General features: G+C 39.3%; 1 protein-coding gene across 8 annotated transcripts in view; it reads right to left on the reverse strand.

Annotated features, from left to right (window-relative positions):
* The window catches only part of Sgip1 (SH3GL interacting endocytic adaptor 1), a 201,908-nt gene that overhangs the window by 86,708 nt on the left and 96,285 nt on the right, over positions 1 to 18,915 (reverse strand). For 5 of the 8 annotated variants that reach the window (XM_042683508.1, XM_042683529.1, XM_042683522.1 and 2 more), the window contains 3 exons: positions 8,437 to 8,500; positions 3,333 to 3,357; positions 319 to 390 (listed from right to left, as the gene is read on the reverse strand). In XM_042683508.1, coding sequence (XP_042539442.1) covers positions 319 to 390; positions 3,333 to 3,357; positions 8,437 to 8,500 — 161 coding nt within the window. The remainder of the gene's footprint in view (positions 1 to 318; positions 391 to 3,332; positions 3,358 to 8,436; positions 8,501 to 18,915) is intronic. The other 3 variants (XM_042683547.1, XM_042683541.1, XM_042683537.1) reach the window with 1 other exon arrangement.

Consider the following 18,915-nt stretch of genomic DNA (forward strand, 5'->3'; position numbering starts at 1 on the left):
TGGTGATGTTTACAGATGGCCAAGGCCTTCTTGATAGATAGCAGATTCTTTGAAAAAGTTGAATCTAAGACAAAAGAAACCCAAATCTTTTATGCCTGATCATTCTTTAAGAGAATATTTGAATGGCAACATATAAAGTTGATACGGTTGATTTGAAATTGGTCCCAGAAAGCCAGAGATAATATGGAGAAGCCTAAAGAGGAGTCTCCTCAAGTGTATTAAATAAAAGCTACTCTGTTCTTCAGATTTCAGTCTTGGTTTTTACTCACTGTTTCTACAACCCCTTGGAAAATTTTAAACTAAAATCTGTTTCCTTACCGAAACTTTTTTTCCTCCTTCACGCGCACACTCTGCTTTGTAATTGTAGGGTGGTTCATGTGGGCTGGGCTGCTGGAATTGATTGTTTTCATGTAGAAAAAAGTTGTTAAAGGATCTGCTTGTTTTTCAAGACACATATAAAGAATCACATGGAGTCAGCAAACATACCATAGAAGAAACAATTTCTAGGCCAAATTGTACAGCCTACCAATCTTGGCAGGGTTGCTTAGGCAGAGTTGACTTTGGGGCCCATAATGAGGCTCTATTCAGCAGACCAGTTTGGCTAGGCCAGGAAAAGAAAGGAGAAGGGAAATGTGCCCCAAGGCATTTGGGGCTTTGTGGATCTATTTCTCTTTCAGACAGCACTTAGTTTACAAATAGAGAACAGACACCAAGACACACATAAGCGACTGAGTAACAGCAGTTGTTATTTCTAGGTATGAAAAGTTTATTTAGTTCTCTGTTTCTGCCATCGAAGACTTCCTAAGGATTATCAATACATACAGGACACAGAGCTGACAGTTCCAAACCCTGTGCACTTTCCTGCTTCAGGGCAAAAAAGAAAAAGAAAAAAGATTTCCTTCAGCAGGGGCTATGACCCAGATAGACCAGTGTATTTGTGGAGGCAAATTGGAGCTACTCAGGAAAACATTAAAATGTACTCTGAACAAATTAGAGTTTGTCTCTGAGTCAGAATGCATAGTCACACACAGCTGCCTGAGGTCTCAACACTGTGACAAGAAGCTGTGGATATACACTCACAGTGATGGGTATGCTCAGCTGGTAGGCAGCAAGGCAAAGCCCAACTTCATACATGCAGCCCTGACCCATCTATGGAGATAGATGAAAAGCATTGACACTAGTGATGGGCTCCATCACATTCAGAGAAGTGAAGTTATGCAAGCAGAACTTGTGTTTTTACCAACTAGGTTGGTGCAATGCCACCTGTATTTTATTCAACTACCTTAGTGAAACTATCAATGTCAACTTCTGTCAGTCCAAAGCAACTGGAAACTCTCTCAGCCATATAAATGTAGATGAGAGTCCACAGAAGTGAGGTCTTAAAGAAATCAGTTTCAGTTGAAAATCAGGTTGAGATTTCTGAGGATTAAAGACAAACAGAAATTTAAATCCAGCCAGACAGTCTTGGATTTCAAATGTTGTTGATCAGGTGTTGGGAGAAGAGTTGAACATTTTCTTGAAGTGGTAAAAATAGTAGCTGGCCAGTAATTTCCAATTACTAGTGACTATGTATATATTTTGAAAAAAATATGTTTATTTGAAATATGTCTTTCATATTTTGAGGAAATGCATTTATTCATTCTGAATGTAATGTTTTCAGTACAGGCCTATTACTCTAAGAGAAACTGAAATTAAACAATTCCTCTTTCTTAATAATTATGATCATGGTTATTTATGATATTTTCCATTAGGTAACAGAGAGGGTGTGACTGTCAATAACTAACTTTGTAGGATTTGGGATGGTGAGGGGAAAGAGGGCTCAAGGAATGGGCATGAAGTCTGATGTAGGGAAATAACTCCTCACACTGCCTCTTGCCTCCCTTAATGCAGCACTTGTTCAAGGTCATAAGCTCTGCACCAGCAGCTGTATCAGGTGCTGAGGTGCATATTCTACTAGCTTTAACCTGGTCCCCTCCCCCACCCTCCCAGAAGAGCAGAGTATTACAGTCAGGTAGCAATGGTGTCTTCGAGATAATGAGCATGGCGGCAAGTGTTGGAGAAAGAAAAATGACAAGACTGGAGAGTGCTACAGTGTGAGAAGCAAGAAATAGCAATTGATCCAGGAGCAGCAGGATAGAAAGCAGAGTGGCTAACAGAGCAATCTTGCAAAGGTGAAAGCAAATAGACCAAGAGGGCTCACGCAGGAGACCAAGCCAGAAGCAAAGAGAGGACACAGAAGAAGAGAGTACCTGAGACAAAGTTAACGAGAGGGCTCTGAGCCAGAAGCAAGAGGTGAGGAGAAGCTGAGTCTTCTGGGTCTTTTTTTTCCCCTGCTGAATAGAGCCTTGATTATAGTGTTACCCAAATGTCTGATCAATTTCAGTCTATTTTCTTAACATTTCATAGCAAGAACCACATGAATGCAAAAGGCACCCCAAAACTAAGGACTTTGAATCAAGTGCAGGAGAAAAAATTCCTACTGTTGTTGCAATTAACACCCGAATTTAGTATAGCATCATAAAGGGTGATTTTTCAAAAACAATATTTTTAACCACCGTATTTATTTTAGTTCCCACTTCAGCCCAGTGAGCCTAATGTGAGTCCATTTTTTTATTTCCATAGCAGCTGTTCTTTTGAACCTTTGAATAAACATCTGATTTAGATTTTGAAGGAAGTCATTTTAGAAGCTAGGGCAGATTCTCATAAGCACAACTGGGATAAATCTAAGCCAGTGTACCACAGACTTCTTTAAAAATGTAAGAAATCTGGTGGCTAGCAAGTAGAGTTGTTGTTAAATAGAAACCCATTGGACACATTTTCTTCCTTCAGGCTGTAAATTCAGTCATAAGTGGTTTTATGACCATTCCCTAACTTTGAATTTAATATAGAAAATGGATCTGTAGCCCAGCTACTCAAGGGGAAAAGCTTTTGTTTTTCTTTCAGTTTTATTGGATCCCTGCTTCTTTATGACCCTGTGTTGTCTGTTGGAGAAGACCATTCTCATATAATGAGCTTTTATATCATTAAATTGGAAATGAAATAACTGTTGAAGATAGCAATGCCAGAATGAATTACCTGGCTTTTGACCCATCATTTTTATGACTAGTTAACTTGCCTGCTCTGGGGCAGGGTTTTAGGTGAATGCAATAAATAAGTCTAACTTGACCAAGACCACATTTATGTCCTATGCAATTGCTAGAAAAAATTTACAACAGTGAGAGGTTTAAAAAGTCATCCAACCAGAAAAAAAAAAGAAATGGGATTTAGGAAATTTACACATAGAATATATTGGGGTGCAAATCCTTACTATAAATGATTATTAAAATACTTACAATTCCATCTCGATCTGGTGAGCCTCTGTAATAAAAAGAAATTGACAGCTATTAAGAAAATGAATAATTTCTTTCAGTACAGACTAAAGACTAGCAGTAAAAATCATTCACCAGTTGGGTGAGATAGTACATGCCTATATTCCCAGCCCTCAGGAACTAAAGCTAGAAGATTGGGAGTTCAAACTAGCCCAAAACCCTTCTCATAGAACTAACTGACCAAAGTCAGTATCCATTACATTCATCCTCCCCTTCCAACTGTAGTAAAACTGACTAAGGAAAATGAAATAAAAACAAGTAGATTGAATAATAATTGACTGAGGGAGGTGTGGATGTGTGGGAGTGATATTCTCATTAAGAATGAAGCTGAAAAAGCATGATAGTGATACAGTGCCTTGGTCCATTTTGAGAGGAGAGTAAATTCATTAAAACTAGCCCAGTCTAGCTGGCTCCATTTAAAACGATCACAAGACATACAAATGATTTCTTCTTCCTTATCATTTCCCTTATGAGTGGTTCAAAATTGTCTTTTGTCCAGAATTTATTTTGAGAATCTCTACTTTCTTCATATTTCTATATTTACATCTCCTTCAATTAAAAGAGGCGATGGAGGGCACTATTTTGCTAAGTGTTTTCCTCTAATGGCTAAAATTCAGGCAGTGATTCTATGGCAGCATTATGCTCTGGCGGTGCTATCTTGTGGTGGCACTAGTCTATGGTGGTTAGGATCAAGGGCTTTCGAGTACAATCAGTCTTGAGCTTCAATCTTCACCACTTCACTGTTCTGTGACCTTGAACCTGTTACCTAACCACTCCTAGATAATTAAAGTAAGATGAGGTATATATAATGAATGTACAGTAGCTCCATACACTAATTATAAAAGTGTGATTTCATTGTCATTGTCATTTTATTTATTTTTTCACTAGGAGCACAAAATATCCCACTTGCAACCACACTGGGTTTGTAGAACAAGGTAGCAAAGTTGTTTTGTCTTTTTTTTCTGTGGGATACTGGGACAGGACAAACAGAGGGAGGGAGAAGTAAGAGAGTGGAAATGGTTACTTGGTAACTTGTAATTTTAATTCATCTTGTAAAGAGCTTAAAAATGTCATTATGTTATTAACACGCACCAGAACTATGCTTAGACAGGGACTTGTACTATGCTATTTCTACAATTTGGGTGGGGTTTGTCCTTTGGAAGTGGGACTAAGTAAGGAAATTGGAGCCAGAGGAGAAAGAGGGAAAGAGGTAGAGGTGGAGGAGAGAGCCATTAGAGAATCCAACAAGTAATTTAATAAAAGAGAGAGCCTAGAATACAATGTGTATTAAACTAGATAATAATTATGATTCTATAGTCTGATTTAGCATACGGAGTGGAGAGATTGCAGCAGCCTCCAACATTTGAGTTGCATTCCAAGTTTATTTCCTAACAACATCCTGTGAAGTTTCATATGTTTTCAAAAATGTTTTGATTTTTCTAGACTTGTATTTTAAAGCTAATCATCTATCATGGACTCAAGTTTTTAAAGTTTCAGTTATTGCTTGCCATGATTGCCATCTTTCTTTTTGATCCTCCTATTTGGGTTATAATCTTGCCCATTCCTGTCTTTCCTTCGGTTTGATAAACACATAGACCCTCATTTCTAGACCAGGATTATTGGTTCTCAGCCTTATTTTCTACATGGCCTTCAGCAAGTGATTCCATTTTGGGCAGTGATTTCTCATTTCTTGAGCTGAGATGTTAGTACCAACCTTATTGAATTATTGTTAGGATTAGAAAGGATCTCAGTGTAACAGAATATCCTGCACGGAGCCTGCCATTTAGCACAAGCTCTCTCCTTCCTCTTTCTGTCAGCCACGGTAATGATGATCAAATCAGGAAGCTCTGGTCCTTACCCTACTCTCTGTCTTAGAAGGTTCAATCAGTAGCTGGCCGCTACTCTAGCAGGTTGCTTAGCAACCCAGAGCCAGCTGCAATGGCCCTGAAAACAGTTTGCATCAACAAGGTCTCAATGATTACAGGCTAACATAGGCATTAACTAAAGCTGAAGGGACAGCAAATTGCCAGAGCATTTTACTAATCCTTTTGTATTTATGACTCCTTTTCCAATAAATCTATGATATATGATCGAATTAGAGAGCAGGGGTTCATAAAATCAACAAAACAACAGCAAAGACTTCTACTTTTTTTTTTTTTTAAAGCTTGTCCTTGACTATCACTACTAGGGGAACCAAAGAAGAGCCAATTTGCTATCCCAAAAATAATTGGGACATTCTGATGATAAAAAATTGAGGTGAGATGATTACAAACCAATGTCTCCTTAAAGGGCCTCATAGAGATGCTGGGCATCTACTTAAAGCCATAAGGAACAGTTTCTTCTCATAGATTTAGAAATGATGATGGAAGAACCATGCTTTGGCCACATGTAAATGAGCTCAGCTTGCCAAAGAGAGGTTGTTTACCCTCTTCCCCCCACCCCCCAAGATTATTTCTTTGTCTTTCTCTTTCAGACAACAGTAATGTCGACTGTAGTTACAGTCACTGTCAATAGAATACTTGGCTTGGTTTCAGCAATGCTGTTCTCCTGCAACAATGTCCCACATAGCACATGGCACGTTGGAGGTGGTATCAGATGTGGTTGACAGACTGCCTAGCTCAGTGCCTGGCCTTTGAACAAAACTCAATTTTTCCTTCCTTCCTTCCTTCCTTCCTTCCTTCCTTCCTTCCTTTCTTTTTTTTGTCAGTTGTGGGACTTGAACTCTGGGCCTGGGCACTGTCCCTGAGCTCTTCAGGCTCAAGTGAACTCTCTACCACTTGAGTCACAGTGACACTTCCAAAAAACTCAGTTTCATCTAGTGTGAACTTTTATTTTTACAGGGGAGAAACTGAGGCCCAGTGAATGAATGTGCGATTTCCACAGCTATGGAGTTACTGGCAGAATTGGAACAAGAGCCCAGGCATTCCAGTACCAGTGAAGGAACCGCTGCCTATCTTCATGTGGAGAAAAAAAATATTTAGAAGCAATATAAATTATATAATTCTCAGAAAAATATTCCCAACTTAATCATGTAGAGGAAAAAAAATCTCAGGAGTACCATAAATGTTTCTAGTAAACAATAACTAGAAGAAAAATAACAAGAAAATATGAGAACAAGAGCTTGAACATTTTGTATCTAAATTAAAAAAATAGCTTTTCCAATCCTCTGTATTATCTGTTGTAAAAACTTTGAGGTTTCAAGGTGACCCACTGACTACAGAAGGAAGACAAGGCACCTCAACATGGTATGTAATTCTCCTTCTATCTGGATCTCATCCCTTTCCAGCCTTGCCTTCTCTTTATCACCTTTTCTTAGAGCTCACTGGTAGACACTCAGCCCCATTTACCTTGTCCTAAATAACCACTGAATTTTCCCATATTGCTTTTGCCTTTGTCATATCCTCATCTTCTTACAGGCCAAACTCATGGTTTTCCTGCCCTAAAGTATCCATCAAATGTGAGCTTTCTCACCCTAACATTTCTGGGAAATTCCAGTTTAATCACTCATACGGAACTCTTTACTATGGATTGTTTCAATAATAAGAATGGTAGCAGCTATCTTTTTTAATATAAATATATATATATATATTTTATTGTAAAGATACTGTACAGAGGGGTTACAGTTACACGAGCAGAGCAAGGTAATGAATCCATTTCCTATTGAGGGCAGCTATCTTTTATGAAGCATTTTTTAACTACTAAATACTACAGTAGGCCTTTCAAATATGCTGTTTCACTTAGTTGTATAAAAGTTTTAAACAAATTTTTTGTAGTAGATATTTTAGACCATGAATTATACATTCATGGAGGGAATGCTTTAATTAAAATGTACAGAATGCAAAGCTAAAGATTGAAATAAATGTGACCTACTTTCACTTTTACTCATGCTGACACAGGTTTTATTTTCCTATTTTCTAATATTCTTTTAGGGATTCTGTATATGAGAATGGTTTAATGGACTCAATTTTTATTTTGTATGCGTATCCTGGTACGGGGGCTGAACTTAGGGCTTGGTTGCTGTTCTTTAGCTTTTTTGCTCAAGACTGGAGCTCTACTACTTGAGCCACAGCTCTACTTCCAGTTTTTAACTTGGCTAGTTGGATATAAGAGTCTTATAGACTTTCCTGCCCAGACTGGCTTTGAACTATGATCCTCAGATATCAGCCTTCTGTGTAGTTAGGATTATAGGCATGAGCCACCAGAACCTGGCTGGACTCCATTCTTATAGACAAAAATCTCATCTCAGATTTGCGTTTCTACCTGTTCACAACCAGTTGCGTTGGCTAGCAGTTCTCTTTGTAAACTGATCTTGGGCTGGAATCTCAAGTTCCTGGCCAGTTGACTTCATGTATTAGTTATCTATCTGGCTCAAAAAGATACTTGAGAGTTTGTGTCAGAGTTAAATACTTCTGAAGGAGAATTAAAGATGACCAAATAAGTAGAATGAAATTGTTATGTTTTGAGATTAATTGTCCATGGTCAATTAATTCTCTTGGATATAACCATTTAAACACATAAAGCATACTCATAATTGTTCTGGCACTGGTTTCTTATTCACAGCCAAATATCCTATCATTCCTGCAAACTCTGTTGGTTGATTTACAATTATGTTTATACAAACTCTTGGCATCTCAAGCAAGAACTTTGGGATGTTATTTAGTATACATTTCTGGTTTTGGCTACTGCTAGTTTACCTATACAGGTGTTTGGCGGTTGCTTTGGTCTAGAAGTAGGGGCAACATTAGAAAAATAAATGCATTTGTCATTTATGCCCCCTCCCCACCACCAAAATAACAATCACAATCACACCTTTTGCTTTTCAAGACCGCTGAGAAGTATGAATATCAGGTATTTAGAGATGATGAAAAACTGAACAAATAATGAAAAATCTTCACCTTTTAGCAGAAATCAAAGAAGTATTTATGAGAAGCAAATGCAGTTTACTCTGAAATGGGGTATCACAGAAAAGAAATACATACTAATCAAAGAAACTCAATGACAATATTAGCAACTGTCACAACAGAATTTCTTAGGCAAAGTGAATGAGATAAACTGTTCAAGTACATACGTAGAATCAGTGTCCTTTTCTTTCTTCCGTATTCCAAAGGCCTTCCTTGTACGTTTTTTCAATCCTGCAGGAAAACAGCAGAGGGTCAAATAAACCTATCTACAGTGCAAGTGAGCCTATGTTGAAAGTTACAGCAAAACCATTAAACTGGCATGTTCAAAAAGCAATCCAAGTTTCTTTGATCACATGTCTATGTGTGTACGTATATGCACATGACTCTGATTTTCAACAGATATGTATCAAGGACTTGTCACTGTAAATTCTTAGCATTATAAGAAACATAAGGATATATGGATCTAGAGAAAACTTGAAGCTTTTCTTAGACTACTATTTTATTCATCAATCAGATTGAGGCTATGCCAAGAAACTGAATCACAGATTTAGAATAGCTCTTTCTAGGGTGGGTATATTCTGGAGATTAGGATAACAGCAAGGCACAGACGATGCAAACCCCATACCAAGAGAACCATATTGGCCCTGACACATTTTTGTGTCCTATATTCCCATCTCCATCTTCAGCTCTATGGCTGGACTGGGTTGTCAATCACTCTCTAAATATACCCCAATGCTGACATTTCATTGTCCCTTCCATGCATGGTCTTTGCCTCTTGGTGAAATACACTGCTTATTTTGTCAGTATTTAGAGTCTCAGCTCATCCTTTAAAGCTCCAGGTCACCTGCTGGTAAGTATCTCTCAATCCTACTGGCATAAGACTGTGACAATTTTAGGCTCCCTCCCTCAAACTATTGCTCTTGTATGTATTATAATATGTCCCTTGTACCACTCATTATTTACTACTTGTTCTGATAGACTGTGTGAGTCTTTCTAGGGCAGATGCCAAGGCCCCTACATTTCTACTTTCCTTACATCTCCTATTGCATCAAATAGTATGTATAAATTTAAAATATCTTCCCCAAAGCACGTCTCATGCGGCAGTGGGGGTAGGAAGTCCACTTTTTCATCCCACAAATCAAGCCCAGCATTGGGTTCTGTTTGTACTTCCCAATCACATTCACATTCCATTGGCACACGATGGTTATGTTGGCAAGTGCTTTTCAAGTAGGCTAAATGCCTACTTTGGACTTGCTGCAAGGCTGATTTTGTTGCAGAAATATTTCCCTGAGAAAATTAGAGCTAGAAAAGTCACCGATATTTCAGGATTTGTTTGGCACTGCCAGGTGGAACAAAGGGAAAAACATTGCCAGAATCAGTGAATCCATGAAATCTTCTTCCAAAACATGTGAGTCAGCCTGAAGCGCACAGATTAGCTGAGTCATTAATTATCTGCCTCTTAGGATGCTGCTCAGATATAATCTCTGAAATGTCTTTGTGAAGTTTAACTTTTCATTTTAATAGTCATTCCATTTAAGACACTTAGGTCTTCAAAATGTCAATGTTTGTTTTTTTTCTTTGCCCAAAACAAATCTCCTCCTACATAAAGTTATTTTCTGTTACTCTTCACATGGCAAGTTTATAGGAAAACTTACATTTAAAGCTGTCTATAATATTTAGGAACAGTTTATTCCTTTTCATTTTTATTTTCTCACATACAGTTATCTTATTCCCTTGTGACACAAACAACAGTTATATAACCATCATTTCCTTCCTCCAGTTTTACTTGGGTTTCAAGTATCCTAACTGGCCTTCTTCATGGTTCCAGTTTAGATTTGGATTCACAATGAATGCTTTGTTTGTGAGTCACTACTGGCGATTTTAGGACCATAAAATGCATACAATTATTATTTTATATTTTAAGTTCTTTATTTCCTGCAACTCAACTTTTAATAACATAACCTACAAAATAGAAAAATAAATACAAAGCCCAGCAGAGTGTGTTAGTAACAGAGTAGTCAATAATACATTTTCATAGACACTGTCTTGTTTTTGACTGCCATGTCTGGGTAGAGCCAATGTGAAGTAGGTCATAAATGCCATGAGTTTTGTATTTTTTTTTTATAAAAGTACATTAAATTGAGAGTTAGGAGACGTAGAGTCTATTCCCAGTATCATTTATTGGCTCTTAATACAGGTTACATTCTTTTTTTGTGTTTTAGTCGCCTATAATAAATCAACTAATAATAAGAGATGAAAGAATTTTCACACTCTCATAAAATGCTATTCCAATCTGTAGCTTTAGTTTCTCTGAAGATCATGTTAGCAAGACATGGACTATACTTATACACAGAATTAAATTGAAATATTCCAAAGATGTAAAAGTGCAGGATAAAAAGAACCAAATTGTTGAATAAGTAAAAGCATTCACAAAATCCCCCATCCAGGGAAAGAGGAAGATTTGAAAATCCGAGATTAATGCAAATAAACTTATAAAATGTAAGTTATTCAGATCTGAACAGATTTAAGAGATTCCAGAAGAAGCAATAGCATCAACTGTGTTAAAAGTGAAGGGAGTTGGGCACTGGTATCTCATATCTGGAATCCTAACCTCTCAAGAAGCTAAGATTTGAGGATAGAGGTTCAAAGCCAGCCTGGACAATTACCCCTCAAAAAAAAAAAAAAAAAAAAAAGCAGAAATGGTAGCCTTGGGCAAAAAAGCTCAGGTCAGTGAGCAGGTCTTCTGTTCAATCCCCAGAACCCCCTCCCCCCCACATACACAGTGAAGGGAAAGTTATGCATATGTTTTTGAGAGTTTATTAAAATATTTGAAAAAATCTTCAGAATAGAGAAAGATAATTAAGAGTATGATTAGAATAGCAAGCTTAAAATACATATTCAATAATCTGATAAACTTATATTCTATTCAATGATTTTCCATTTCTGACCCCCTTAACTCCCTGAAGATTTTTTGAAGTCATTTTCTATAGTAGAATGTTTTAGGTAGCAGGCCTAAATTTTGGTCAATTGTTCTTTACCAAAACTATTTTGTTATTTTCTTTTTTTGCATAAGTTTTTTATTGTGAAAATACTGTCCAGAGGGGGTTACAGTTACATGAGCAAGGTCATGAGTACATTTTTTATCAAGCATTGTTGCCTCCTCCTTTGTTTTCCCCTACCATCCCTTCCCTTCCCACTTCCACAATTACACTCCCCTGCCCCTAAATGGTAAAGTTCATTGTTTTTTTTTTTTTTTTTTTTTTTTTTATTTTATTTTATTTTTTTATTGTAAAGCTACTATACAGAGGGTTACAGTTACATGAGTGAGGTTATGAGTACACTTCCTCTTGAACATTGTTACCCCCTCCATTGTTTTCCCCCTACCATCCCCTCCCTCCTTCCCTTCCCCGAGGTTCTTTTTTTTTTTTTTTTTTGATTGTGATTAAATGATTACATAATTTCAAAGTCACAAGTTCATTCTAACTTCCCTGGAGCAAATTGTCTACCACAGTCTGTAATATATAACAGTGTTCACATGTTATATACCATATTTGTGATCAGCAGCATGAGGATATTTAGTAGTGGTTCAACCAGATGAGCGGGAGTTCTTTGTTTCTTAAGTCCTGTTAGTTTTGTCGTATCACCTAACCTTTTGGATTTAGCATCCACTTATGAGGGAGACCATGTACCGTTTGTCTCTTCGTTCTTGGCTTACCTCGCTCAACATGATTCCTTCTAGCTCCATCCATTTCCCTGCAAATGCCATTATTTTGTCATTTCTAATGGCTGCATAATATTCCATTGTGTATAGATACCACAATTTTTGGATCCATTCATCTGTGGTGGGGCACCTAGGTTGTTTCCATATCCTAGCTATTGCGAACAGTGCTGCAATAAACATGGAGGTGCACGTGTCCTTGTATATTGGTTCCTGTTGTTCAGGGTAGATGCCTAGAAGTGGTATGACTGGGTCGTAAGGGAGGTCAATCTTTAGCTTTCTAAGGACCCTCCAGACTGCTTTCCAAAGTGGTTGTATAAGTGTACATTCCCACCAGCAGTGTAATAGGGTTCCTCTTTCTCCACATCCCCTCCAGCATTTGTCGTTGGCTGATTTGTGGATGTGGGACATTCTGACTGGGGTAAGGTGGTATCTCAGGGTTGTCTTTATTTGCATTTCCTTCACCACCAGGGATGATGAACATTTCCTCATATGTTTCTTTGCCATTTTTATTTCTTCATTTGAGAAGTCCCTCTTTAGTTCCCTTGCCCATTTAGTAATTGGTTTGTTAGGTTTGGGAGGGATTAGTTTCTTGAGTTCCCTGTATATACAGGATGTTAACCCCTTGTCTGATATATTGCTGGTAAATATTTTTTCCCAATTAGTTGGTTGTCTTTCTAGCTTAGTTGCGATAGATTTAGCTGTGCAGAAGCTTTTTATTTTAAGGTAGTCCCATTTGTCGAGTCTCTCTCCAACTTGTTGTGACCCTGGGACTCTGTTCAGGAAGTTCCTTCCTGTGCCTATTAGTTCAAGTGTCTCTCCTACTCTGTCCTGCAGTAGTTTCAGAGATTCAGGTTTAATGTTAAGGTCTTTAATCCATTTTGAGTTGATGTTGGTGCATGGTGATAGGCTGGGGTCCACTTTTAGTTTTCTGCATGTGGCTGCCCAGTTTTCCCAGCACCAGCGGTTGAAGAGGCTGTGTTTCTTCCATTGTATGTCTTTGGCTCCTTTGTCGAATATCAGCTGGCTGTAGGCCTGTGGATTTATATCTGGATCTTCTATTCTGTTCCATTGGTCTTCGGGTCTGTTTTTGTGCCAGTACCATGCTGTCTTTGTGATTATAGCTCTGTAGTAGAGTTTGAAGTTCGGCATGGATAGCCCTCCCATATTGTCTTTATCCCCTAGAATTGTTTTGGCTATTCTAGGTCTTTTGTTGTTCCATATAAATTTTTGGACTGTTTTCTGTATTTCGGTGATGTACGTCATTGGGATTTTAATAGGAATTGCATTGAATTTGTATATTAATTTTGGAAGTATCACCATCTTTACTATATTAAGTCGGCCTATCCAGGAGCATGGGAGGTCTTTCCATTTCCTAGTGTCTTCTGCAATTTCTTTCTTTAACTTTTTATAGTTCTCATTAAATAGTTCTTTTACATCTTTGGTTAGGTTAATTCCTAAATATTTTATTTTTTGGGAGGTTATTGTGAATGGGGTTGCTCCCTTTATTTCCCTCTCTTCCTGTGCGTTATCAGTGTATAGGAAGGCAACTGATTTTTGTGGGTTTATTTTGTATCCTGCTATTTTGCCGAAGTGACTTATGATTTCTAAAAGTTTGGGGATGGAGTTTTTGGGATCGTGGAGGTATAGTATCATGTCGTCTGCAAAAAGGGATAGTTTCACTTCTTCTTTCCCTATGCGGATCCCTTTAATGTCTTTTTCTTGCCTTATTGCCCTGGCTAAGGGTTCTAGGACTATGTTGAAGAGGAGTGGAGACAGTGGACATCCTTGCCTTGTTCCTGTTTTTAGGAGGATTGGTTGTAGCTTTTCCCCATTAAGTATAATATTGGCTATTGGTCTGTCATAAATGGCTTTTATTGTTTTTAGAAATGTTCCTTCTATTCCTATTTTCTCCAGAGCTTTTAGCATGAATGAATGTTGAATTTTATCAAAGGCCTTTTCTGCATCTGTGGCGATAATCATGTGATTCTTGACCTTGGCTCTGTTGATATGCTGGATTACATTTATTGACTTACGTATGTTAAACCATCCCTGTGTCTCTGGGATGAAGCCTACCTGATCATAGTGTATTATTTTTTTTATGTGTTTCTGGATTCTGTTAGCTAGAATCTTGTTAAGGATCTTTGCATCTGTGTTCATCAAGGAGATTGGCCTGTAATTCTCCTTTTTGGTTGGGTCTTTGCCTGGTTTGGGGATGAGTGTGATATTGGCTTCGTAGAATGAGTTTGGGATAGCTCCCTCCTTCTCTGTTTCTCTGAAGAGCTTGAGGAGTATGGGTATTAGTTCTTCTTTAAAGGTCTTATAGAATTCTGCTGTGAATCCATCTGGTCCTGGGCTTTTTTTTGTTGGAAGACTTTTGATAGCTTCCTGTATCTCATTATAGGATATTGGCTTATTTAATTGGTTAACTTCTTCTTTGCTCAGTTTGGGTAACTTGTATTTCTCTAAAAATGCATCCATTTCCGCCAGATTTTCTTCCTTTAGAGAGTATAGCTTTTGAAAGTAGTCTGTTAGAATTGTTTGGATATCTTGGGTACGTGTTGTGATGTTTCCCGTGGCATCCCTAATCCTATTAATATGGGTTTCCTCTCTTCTTTTTTTAATTAATCTTGCCAACGGGCCATCAATTTTGTTTATTTTTTCAAAGAACCAGCTTTTTGTTTGGTTTATTTTGGTTATGGTTTTCTGATTTTCTAATTGGTTAATCTCTGCTCTCAATTTGGTTATCTGGCTTCGTCTAGTAGCTTTAGGTCCCATTTTTTCTTGTTTTTCTAGCTGTTTTAGTTGCAACATGAGATTATTTACTTGGTCTGTCTCCATTCTCTTGATGTGGGCACTGAGGGCAATAAATTTGCCCCTCAGGACTGCTTTTGCTGTGTCCCACAAGTTTCTTTGTGAGGTGTTTTCATTTTCATTGAGTTGTAGGAAATGCTTTATTTCTTCTCTGATCTCTTCTGTTACCCAGGCCTTGTTAAGGAGTGTGCTGTTCAATTTCCATGTATTAGAGAAATTTCTGCGGTATGCTTTGTTATTGAGAGCTAGCTTGATTCCACTGTGGTCAGATAGGATACAGGGGATTATGTCGATCCCTTTGTATTTGCTTAAGTTCCTTGAATGAACTATGATATGGTCTATTTTGGAGAAAGTTCCATGAGCTGCTGAGAAGAATGTGTACTGTGTTGTTTTAGGGTGAAATACTCGGTAGATGTCAGTTAATTCCGCTTGAAGTATGGCCTCACTTAATTCGGTAGCTTCTTTGCCAATCCTCTGGTTGGTAGACCTGTCCTTTGGTGAGAGTGGCGTGTTAAAGTCTCCTAGTATTATCGTATTGGGATCTATTTTATTCTGTAAGTTTGAGAGCATTTGTTTAACATATCTGGGTGCACCGATATTTGGGGCATATAAGTTGATGATGGTTATATCCTCCTCTTGGATTGTTCCCTTTATTAATATGTAGTGTCCGTCCTTGTCTTTCTGTACTGATTTTAATGAAAAGTTTATTTTGTCAGATATCAGGATAGCTACACCTGCTTTCTTATTGGGGGAATTTGATTGGTAGATCCTTTTCCACCCCTTCACTCTGAGTTTGTTTGTATGTTTGGCTGAGAGGTGGGTCTCCTGAAGGCAACAGATGGATGGGTCTTGTTTTCTGATCCAGTCCTCAGTTCGTTTTCTTTTAATTGGCGAATTCAGCCCATTTATATTAAGAGAAAGTATAGAGAGATGCATTGTTGTCCCTGCCATTCCGTTTTCCTAAGTTTTTCTTCTTTCCTTTCCTCCTGTGCTTGCTCAGTTAGACTTTGAGTAATGCCTGTTTGGGGCAGGTCCCAGTTCCTGGTTGCTTTCTTCAGGTTGTGTCCCCCCTCTTAGAATTCTTTGTAATGCTGGCTTAATGTTTATGTATTCATTTAGTTTTTCTTTGCTATTAAAAGTTTTCAGTTCTCCATCGAATGTGAATGCTAGCTTTGCCGGGTATATCAGTCTGGGTTGGCAGTTATTGGCTCTCAGGGCTCGTATGGTGCTTTCCCAGGCTTTTCTTGCATTCATTGTTTGTGTGGAGAGATCTGCAGTGATTCTAATTTTTTTCCCGTTGTAGTATAGCTCCTTCTTCATTTTTGCTGCATGCAGGATTGTTTCCTTATTATTCAGATCCATCATTGTTACTATTATGTGCCTAGAAGTGTTTCTCCTGGGATCTTGCTTGTTGGGTGTTCGATAAGCTTTTGTGATGTAGTTAAGATGGTCGTTTTTGAGGTGGGGAAAATTTTCATTGACTATCTTGTTAAATAGGTGTTGCATTCCCTTGCTCTGGAATTCCTCACCTTCGTCCACTCCGATTATGCGAAGGTTAAATTTTTTAGCATTATCTGCTTGCTCTTGAATTTCCCTTTGGTTTAATTTGAGTGATTTTTCCATATCTGTCACTTTTTGGTCCAGTTGGTGTATTCTGTCTTCTGTATCTGACACTCTACCTTCCATTTCATTCACTCTGTTGACCGTGGCTTCTATTGTGGTTTGCATGGTGGAAATGGATCCCTTTATGGATTCAATGTTGGTTCTCAGAGTACTGATCTCACCTCTCAATGAGGTGATATCAGTATGCATTACCTCTAATTTGGCGTTTATCTCACTTCTTACTGAGGTTTGTGCAGCTTCTATTTTTGCATCCAATTTTTGTTTGATATCCTGTATATCTTTTGATAGTTCATCCTTGTGCTCTTTCAATTTCTGATCCATTTCTCGCTTTATTTCTTGAGTCATTGCCTCCAGCAACCCTTGGATGTAGTTTTTGTCTTCCATTCCTGCTTTGCTCCCACTGGGGCTCTCCCCTGCGTGGCTGCTGGCTTTTGAGGTGAGCTTGCTGTCCTGGGTAGTGGTAAACCTTGTGATTTTTCTCTGTGATTTTCGCATGGGGGTTCAGGAGACTGCTCTTCAATCTTGTTTTGGTGTGTCTGTCTTTGCTTGGTTGCTGATTCTCTATTGGTAGAGAGAGTCTGTGCCTGATCTGGATTCTGTTGGGAGCCTATTTCCAGCTGCTATTCACTTAGGATTCTCAGCTCTCTGCTGTAGCAATTCCCGCCTTTGGAAGGGTTGAGCAGCCTAGACTGCTTGTGTTTGCTCCTGCGGGTGCTCTTGGGAAGATCAGATGCTCTGGATGCACTCTCCCAAATACTGGAGTCTGCTATGGGCTCCTGATGTGTTTTTGTTTGTTTGTTTTGGGCTGGTTGTGGGCTTGAACTCTAGGTTTGGGTGCTGTCCCTCAGCTCTTCAGCTCAGGGCTGGCACCCTACCATTTGAGCCACAGCCCCACTTCTGACCCTTTTTGCTTTGTTCAGGCGCCGGTCCCCTGGCCTGGTTCCGGCCCCAGCCTGGAGCGCGCTCGTTAGGCCTGTGCTAATGTGTATACCACCTTGGTTATGCAGCCTGGAGGACACAGTTCAAATTTCTTCTACTGTTGGTAGTCTTGACCCAGGGGCACTGTTCCTGGCTTGAGCCTTTAAGCTCCCTTCCCGGGGCGCTCTTGCTCTGGCCTGGCCAGCAGAGTGTGCTCCACCAGCTGGTGGGGCTCTCGAACAGTTCCCAGTTTTAGTGGGTCCTGTGGTCCGGGTGTTGGGGTAGGGAGTCTAGGTCAGGGTCTGGGGATTCCCTCCAGCTCTGGTCTCCCTTGATGGATTCCCTGTCCCCTGATGGGTACTCACCCTGTAGGTCGTCAGTTGTTGTTGCAGTCTGTCAGTTGTTGTTGCAGTCCGAGTTCAGTTGGGGTGGTTGCGGGCTGGGTTGGGCGGCCCCCCGCCGGGTCGTTGCGATCGCGATTGGGCGGGCGTTCTGCGGACAGGTCCCTTTGTGGCGCTGCTGGTGCCGGGCGGCTTTGGCGGGATGGAGCCTCTCCGCTCCGGTGGAGAGTGATGGGTGGGGTGGGATCCTCCTGGAGACTCCCGGCTGGTAGGTTTCTCTGTTCCTGGCGATCCGCTGTTCTGCAATCCGGTACCTGGTGATCTGCAAGCAGCCCCCTGTGTCTCTGTGGCTCCGGCAGCCCCTGCCGGGCCGGCTGGCCGGCGGCTTGGCGCACTGCCGCGCGGCCAGTAAAGGTTGGGGGAGGGGTCTTCGCTCTTCTCTGTTCTGAAATTCTTCTTTTCCTCTCTTTCTTTTTTTGTTATTTTCCGCCTCTGGTTTTTCTCTGAGTGTTCGTCTTTTTGTTGTTGTCGGTCTCTTGGGGAGATTAAAGGTTGGAACTCGAACTCTCTTTTTGGTTGGAGAGAGCTGTGGCGTTTCCCTACTGCCCCGTCGCCATCTTGAGAACTCCCTCCTCTAAAGTTCATTGTTTAACAGTGTCTTGTACATCTCATTGTTACAATGGGTCAGCCTGTATCGCTATTTAAACATTTGTTTTTTCCTCTATCTTTAAATTTTTTTTGTGTGTGTATGTACCAATATGGGCTTGAACTCAGGCCTTGTACTCACCTTTGGCTTTTCACTAAAGGCTAGCACTCTACTACTTGAGTCACACCTCCACTTTCAGGTTTTGTTGTTAATTGAAGATAAGAGTCCCTTAGATTTGCCTGTTTGGACTGGCTTTGAATTGTGATCCTCAGATCCACAGATCTCAGCCTCTTGAGTGCCTAGTAATAGTAAACACCTGTATCTGGCTAGATTTCTTTAAAAGCATTAAGGTTCTATATAGATGCAGTCAAATACATCAAGCTATGCCCAATCATATTAACAAAATTTTTGGTAAATAAAATTCACCTAATAATGTAATAGTTCTTTATGAACAAATGTGACTTATTTATACTGTAGAATAATGTTCAGCAATTGAAAAATAAATGTTTACATGTACCAGGCTCCAACACTGGCTACAACGTAAGTAGTACGAAAAGTGAGAGAAGCCAAACTCAGAAAGTACATA

Source organism: Dipodomys spectabilis, unplaced genomic scaffold, assembly GCF_019054845.1.
Source record: "Dipodomys spectabilis isolate Male_0828 unplaced genomic scaffold, ASM1905484v1 ptg000002l, whole genome shotgun sequence".
Classification (NCBI taxonomy): Eukaryota; Metazoa; Chordata; class Mammalia; order Rodentia; family Heteromyidae; genus Dipodomys; species Dipodomys spectabilis.